The sequence below is a fragment of the Talpa europaea genome (assembly GCF_964194135.1).
Source record: "Talpa europaea genome assembly, chromosome: 16".
Taxonomy (NCBI): Eukaryota; Metazoa; Chordata; class Mammalia; order Eulipotyphla; family Talpidae; genus Talpa; species Talpa europaea.
The window spans coordinates 44,104,102-44,111,795 of NC_140084.1; the positions used below are offsets into that span (position 1 = coordinate 44,104,102).

General features: G+C 53.8%; 1 protein-coding gene across 1 annotated transcript; it reads right to left on the minus strand.

The window, feature by feature from the left end:
* Positions 1–1,446, minus strand: LOC311186796 (interferon-inducible GTPase 5; the record flags this gene model as incomplete). The annotated part of the gene is made up of 1 exon (XM_084257992.1): positions 1–1,446. The coding sequence occupies one exon, from the start codon at positions 1,444–1,446 to the stop codon at positions 52–54; it is 1,395 nt and encodes a 464-aa protein (XP_084114118.1). The 3' UTR covers positions 1–51.
* Positions 1,447–7,694: the final 6,248 nt, after the last annotated feature.

Genomic DNA, 7,694 nt, shown 5'->3' on the forward strand with positions numbered 1-7,694 from the left:
GTTAAGGCTTGGTTTGTGGGTGAGGCAGGGGGTTGGTTGGGGACTGCGTTTTTATTTCTCCTCTGAGAAGTCACGTTTCTTCCAGCTGTCAAGAATGTACTTGAGAAGGAGGCCCAGCTTTCGGCGGGCAGAGAGCGGGGCGTCCTCGCCGATTCCCTCTCCGGACCCGTGCTTTTCCACGCCATTGTCCCCTGCAGCCTCCAAGCTGTCCTTGGGCTCCGGCTCGTCCTCCTCCAGGGCCTTGATGCGCACCCTCTGGGCGTCCTCGGCCATCTCGTTGAGGCAGCCCTGGAGCATAGTGTAGACGGTGCCGAAGCTGATGCCCCCGGCCACCAGGGTACCGAACACGGGGATGCCCCTCTCAAAGGCACGGGCCACCCGCATGGCTCCATCAGAGGACTGTGAGTAGAGCCGCAGGACGGTCTCGGGAGACACCTCGTTGGCCAGCGGCGAACGGATGACCGAGCGCAGGTCCCCCGCCTGTTTGCCCACCTGCTCCGCCAGCTTGGCCAGCGAGTCGTCATCCAGGCCAAAGCTGCGGTGGTAGCCGCGCAGCGAGCGGATGAGCAGGGCGTCGTCGTAGGCAGCTGCCAGCCCCGGCACGGGCAGGGCCTGGATGACTCCGGACACCAGCGCGGTCTTGAGCACCTGCTCCTGGAGCATGTCCTTCTTCTTCTGCAGCGCCTCCAGCGAGATGTCAGGCAGCGACAGCAGGCCCGCGTGGCGCCGGTGGGCCGGCAGGTCGTGCTCCCAGGTGGACACGAGCAGCGGGAAGTCGTAGCGACCAGGCCACACGTTGGACACCAGGAAGATGCGCGGGTCCGCCACGCCCGCCATCCGCAGACGCTCGGCGCAGTGGTCGCGGATCTCCTGCAGCACCGTAGCCTCGTTGAAGCCCGAGGGACGCTGGGTCCGGGTGGCCGCCAGGTCCTCGTCCACCTTGGTGCGCACGAAGTAGAACTTCTTGCCCTGGCGCAGGATCTCGGCGGCCAGGCGGGTCTCGACGGCCCCGCAGCGGCGGGGGGACACCAGCAGGAAGAAGTCATAGCGGCTGAAGTCCACTTGCTTCAGGTATCTGTCGGCGGGGCAGCCCGGAGTGCCTGCCCCCGGCAGGTCCCACAGGGTCACATCGGGAAACTGTGGGTGCGGGTAGGGGGAGGGCTGCATGGTGGTCTCCACGACGCCGGTGAGCGCCGCCCCGGGGTCCTCGGCCCCCAGGCCACGAAGGGCATTGATGAGGGAGGACTTGCCAGCGCCAGACTCGCCTGTGACACCAACCTCCAGGCGGATGCACTCGGAGGAGGCCAACAGCTCCCGGAGGCGAGAGGCAGCCTGGGGGAGATCGCCGGACTCAAAGGCGCTCCTCAAGGCCTCCAGCTCTTCCTTGGCCATGAGGATGGTGGTGTCTTCATCCCTGGACACCGCTGGCACCTTGGAAGTAGCCATGGTCACCAGCGGTTCAGAGGGCGATGGGGGATGGAAGAGAGTCCCCCCAACTAGAGGTCCTCAGCGTCTGCAGGAGAGGGGAGAAGGGAACTTTTCCAATATCCTGGGCGTTGGCACTGGGCAAGAGACACCAGGGAGGTAAAAGGACCCCCCACAGGCCTCTCCTTCGCTAAAACCCAGGGTAGCTTTCTCAGACAAGATAGTGGGGCTCTGGTGTCTCCCAGGCCAGGTTTATATTCCACCTGTGCCAACAACTTACTGTGTGACCTGGAGCAAAATGAGGCCCCTCTCTGGGCTTGTTTGCTTCCCTGGGTTATCATGACTGACCTGTCTCCTGGGGTGCTGAGGAATCTTTGGGTAAGCTACAAAGGGGGCCAGTTTTATGGGCAGTTGATGACCTATGTGGTCACACAGGACCACAAACTCAGAAGGCCTAGCTCCTGGCTGACAGTGATTTTCTTACTACTTGAACCAGAGGCTCCGTATTTTCATTTGCTACCAAGCCCTGCAGGTTGTGTTACCAGGCCTACCAATGAAAGGGCCCCGAACTCCTGGGCCCAAAGACAGGGGCTGTGTTCCCGCTGCTGCTGGCATTACGGAAGCAGTGTGGCTTCACGGTGAAGGGAAATCAGACCCTGAGGCTGCCCTACCTGTGGTCAAATCCGGGCTCTACCACATACTCAGAGTGATTTGGGGCAAATTACTTAATTCTCTGCCTCACTTTCCTCATGTGTCAGATGAGAAGAATCACGACAGTAGTAAGCCACCTCCCAGGGTTGTTGAGAATTAAATGAGTTAATATATATAACATATATATTTATATATACACATACATATTATATATATATATAGAGAGAGAGAGAGAGAGTCTATATGTACAGAACAGAGCGTACAGAACAGAACAGAAGGTCTGTGTTATCGGCATCATCATCATCATCATCATCGTCATCGTATGTCACCTTGATACTCCTAATTGTGTGATTTTGAGGAATTTCCTGCCATCTCTGAGCCTCACCTGCCATATTGGCACCAGGGAAACTAACCCTGCCTTCCTCGTAGGCTGCTGTGACCCTCCTGAGCCCCATCTTTCCATCGTGAGGCTGACTTTGAAGCTGTGCTTGGGCTCAGCTAATGGAGGAACTGGCACAGGAGAGGCACAGACACAGGAAGTCCTCGCCAAAGCTCCCCCCCCACCCACCCCGCCACAGCTAGGTCCTGCCCCTCCCACCTCCTGGAACCCCCATGATGGTCTCTCCCAGATCTCGATACCTGCCTCATCGTGGAGCTTGCTGGGCACCCCCCCTTCCATTCCCACTCTTTTCTGGTGAGTCACTTCCAAAACTCACTTCCTCACTATGACTCTTCAGAGCCCTGAAGAACTGCTCCCGTCCAGGATCACTGTCCCCACTGGACACAGAGGGGCTGACACTCAGACAAGTGACGTGTTACTGAGAGCCATGGCCAGGACTCGAGCCCAGGTCCCTGGGCTCCTTGGGGTCCTCTGAAGTGCTGCTCTTCCTCCAGCCACATATCTCCGCCTCCCCCTTATCTCCTTGGCCACCTGTGCCACCCCCACCACCAGGTCTGATTCCACTATCCTGAATAGGGAGCTTTCCCCATCCAGAGTATACCCGCCCTCTCCTGTACCTTCTCCCCTAACCCAGCTCGGGCCCACAGGAACAGCGGGAGCCAGTGTCAGGCCTCAGGAGCAAGAGGCAGACAGGTCAGTGTGTGGAATAAGGGCAGAGGAAGCTGGGATGGGCCTGGCAGCCCCCGTCTTCACTCACCCACAGGGCCCTGCCCTCAGGCGACTCACCTGCCCTGCAGGCTCTCCCTGTCCCCTCACACTCTCCCCGCTGGTGGGGTCCTGTTAGCCCAACGTCAGACGGTTGCTAAGACCCATTATAAGGGCAAGCAGCAGCTTATTGGTCAGCCGGCTCTAAGGCAATAATGTACCAGTGATGTCAGGGGGCGGGGTCCTAAGGTGGGGCAGGGTCCTAGGGTGGGGCAGGGACCCCACCCTCCCACTGCTCAGGCAATCACACTGGGCCCCAGTCCCCACAGGGGACCCAGAGAGACCTAGCTAATACTACAGCTTAATCAAAAACGTCTGTGCTCTCTGTCACTCTGGACAAAGTCCGGGCTTCTCGACCCGAAGTTGGGAACTTGGGCCTGCTCACCCCTCTGCTTTCTATTTCTTCCTCATCAAGGGCCTCAGTTCCCCCAACAAGTCATTCATTTTCCCTTTTCTGTATCATTTCCTCACCGTCCATGCCTCTGCCACCGCATGCCCGATGTACTGCACAAGCATGGAGGGGGGTGGTTTAGCTTGGCAGTGCCAGCCGGGATGACAGAGAAGGTTCAGGAGAGGCCACCACCACCACCCCCCCCCCCCCCCAAGCACATCCATCTTCAAACCCCAGCTCAAGCATACATACAAAAGACTCACAGACCCGGGTACTGCCCTCCGGGGCAAAGGGAAATGGCCACACCCCAGGACTACCCTGAGCCAAGAGAGAGAGCCGCAGGGCACTTGTGCAAATGAACGCCACGCTGGTGATCCCTGCCAGCTCCTGAGGCCAACAACTAAATAGAGACAGCAGCTTGCCTACCTGCCGAGCTTCCCCTTCCCTCTTCACTCATCATCAGTACTTCCCCAGGTCCTGTCCTGGGCTCCAGTGCTGGGGACTCAGCAATGACCAAGACAGTCCAGGCTCTGTCCCCGTAAGGCTCAGAGTCCAGTAGAGGAGTCAGATCTGCCCCTAAAGTGACCACCCACAGTGAACAGGCCTGAGACGGGGGAGCACAGATGGGCTGTGAGCTAAAGGGGGCATGTGAGCCAGCCTAGCATCAGAGAGGGTTTCCTGAAGGAGGAGGCACCAGAGCTGAGATCTGAAGGATGAATTGTGATGACTGCTAAGGAGCCGCATCCCTGGCTGAGAATCTGAGTTGAGCGAGAGTGCTTGTTCACCTAGTCAACCACTCAGTTGTAGTTATTCCACAAACATTCGTTCAGACCCAACCCTGGTCCAGAGATGTGAGTCATATTTATACTCCTACTCTTAGAGAAGATGGGGGTGCTCACAGGCTGGTGGGGTGACTGACAGGAGCACACACAGGCAGAGGGGATCCCTTTACTGAGCATTTGCAATGCGCCAGATGCTGCAGGAAGTCGCTCATTTAACTGGGACTAGAATATTGTTCTCCCACCTGCCCTCCCAAGACAGACATAAAATCCAGGAGCAGACTGGAATCGGGAGGAAGAGACAAATGAGGTGAATGCATTTATCCCTCCAACCCTTCTGCAGCTTCCATATATAATCAAATCTATACGGTTGGTTGTCGGATGCATCATTTTCAGTCCCGCGAACAAGGGGGAAAGTGCTGCAATAAAACTCTGATGTAATATCTCCTAATCACTTATTTTACACTTAACTGGTAAGAGCTCTATGTAGATTTTCTTGGAAAATAGAGATTGTTACCATCTATCATGCGTGTATGTAGTTATGTAGCAAAATACAAGGGGACACAGATTGGCTAAGTCCTAAAAACACACAGTCTGTCACTGTGGAGTCACTTTGGCCTCTAAGGAGAGGACAGCCATGTCTTCCCACATGACAGATCCTCCATCAGGAGTGGTGGGGCTGCTGTTAAAAGCAGCTCCATATTCACACCCAGGCAGAGACAGCTATGTCATAATGGCCACCTGGCTGACAGTGATGATTAGGCACCATCCACTGTGACTTCCTGACTTTGGAATTACTAAAATGTTAGTGTGGGGTGGGACAGAACCACTTCAAATTTCTTGAGTGTCCACTCTATTTCAGGTCAGCCTAGGCACATGACCAGGACCCAGACAGCTTTTCCTCCCTCCAGGAAGTATATGTGGCCCAGCTTACTGTGTTCCCAGGGCCCGTTTGCTGATGGTTGAGATCTGGCAGTGGCCAAGACAGAGTCCAGTGGGGGGACACAGATCACCCCCAGCCAGTGACCACCCACACTAAGTGTTGACCAGCAAGGTTCTGGGGGTCTGATCCAGCAGTGATGGGGGCCTGGAATCAGTGAAGGCTTTTTAAAGAAAGTTCATTCATTCAACACACATCCCTAAACACGTGTGTTGGGTCCTGTGCTGGCCAAGGCTAGAGATGGAGCTGGACCAAGACCTTGGTCCTTCCCCCATGAAAGTCCCAGGACTCTGTCTCTTCTTCCTCTCTGTGCCACCCGGCAGACCCCTTCCTTTAATTTTTAACCATAATTTTCGATTCCATTTCATTATACATGCTAGAATTTTTTGTAAATGCACAGGAAGGATAGATCATCCAGGAGTAAGGCAGGGATATAATAGTCCATCCATCTGTAATACTTTTTACTTTTTAATAAATATTCTTTTTTTTAAAAGATTTATTTATTTATACAAGCACTGGGTACAGTCAGAAGCGTGGGAGGGTGAGAGAATTCACCAGAGCCAGAGCAGAGAGCAGAGCAGGCAGACTGACGAAGTACACTGCTGAGGGGAGCAGCGGGCACGGCAGAAGAGGTCTGTGTGCCATGTGGGACCCTTGCCCGGTGGCCGGGGATCGAACCGGCGCTGCAGAGGCTGCGGGCAGCTTTGCAACCCAGCGTTCAACTGCTGTGCCACCGGGGAGGCCCCACCTGTAATACTTTTTGAATGCATCAGAAAAAATTTAAGACATGTAGAAACCAAACAAATAACCAACTCTCCTGTCATCAGAATGCTAACGGCTGATTCTATCATCGTGGGAAGGGGAACAAAGGAAATGAGAAGGACTGACTGAAAGTACATCCACACCACGGGCCATTAAAAATCAGGAACCATGAAAATGACTGAATCAAATGACTCAGAGGATTCCATGAGGTGTGTCGGGTGAGCAAGTTTTAGAGAACTGTGCCTAAATATCTTATTTTTAGAAGACAGCAAATAAATACCCAACCCTGTATTCCTACATAACTTAGCTATGTCTGCAGGATACAGATATGACATGTATAGATATGTAGATGTCTACATATACATGGATGTCTCAAGTGTCTGCAGAGTCTTACTGGGAGTTGGAAAATAGCAGAGGGTTGTTGACATGAAATTTCAGGGAGATGAGGGGTGTGGAGAGAGTCTGGGAGTAAAAGGGGAGAGGAGACAGCCAAACAGAAAAAGGAAAGGGAAAGACAACTCAAATGCAAAGCCTGTAATTATATAGCAAACCCGCAAATATCATTTTTAGAGTAGAGGTTAACTTGGGTGATGAGAAAAGCAAGCAGGCGTGTGGCCAGCGAAGCAGCTGCAGAGTATTTCAACTGTTCCTGAAGATTTCTTTCAGCTGAGGCTGAGAGGCTGCTTATTCTTTGTTTTTATAGGTTTTGAGTAATTCATAATTTTTTTTATTTGAGTAACATACTCACATTTGTGCCCTTATGGAAAATTGGAAAAGCACAATAAAATTAAATTCTCTGGTCAGGTTAGCCACCCCCCCTTACCCCTAAAGTCCCCTCCCACACACACACACATACCCATGCAGACTCCAGGGTCAAGGTCATTAACTAGATCTGTTTCTGCCTGCAAGGGTTTCCTGAGCACCTGCTGGGGTCCCTGGCTTAGCAGAGATGGATCATATCCGGACGCCAGCCCTCCAGCCTCCAGCCCACCACAAATAGTCCCTTCCTTCCCACATCCACATGTGAGGGCAGCCAACCTCCAGACAGGAAGCCATGTTGGGGAGCAAAAATAAAGAGGCTTTGGAGTCAAGCAACTTAGCATGGTTGCGTGATCCAGAGGGCACCCCCACCCTCCCACCCCATAATGATAGTAAGGGCTACTGTTTGCTCAGATGGAAGTCTCTGAGTGCACCAATCTGACTTCTTTCTACCACTCACATCCACTCTATGAGTAGAAACCATTACTGCCCCCTTTCACAGATGGACACACTGAGGTCAAGGGAGTCGTCCAAGGTCACAAAACTAGTAACTGGCCAAGCTGGCTTTGGTGCTCAGACGGGGCACCCTGACAGGGGGCACCCAAGTCCGTCCTTTTAACCACAAAGCCAGCTGCTCCTTTTGATTGTGGTTCCTGTTTGCATATGGATCTAGACATGTTTGGGAAGGTGCTATTTTCCCTCCTCCCACTTTTGTCATGACTGCAGGTGCCAGTGGGCCATGAACCAGACGTCCTGAACGAGGGGCTGCTGGGAAATAAGGGCAGAGCTGAGAGGCCAAGGGATGCAAAATAACAGGCAAGG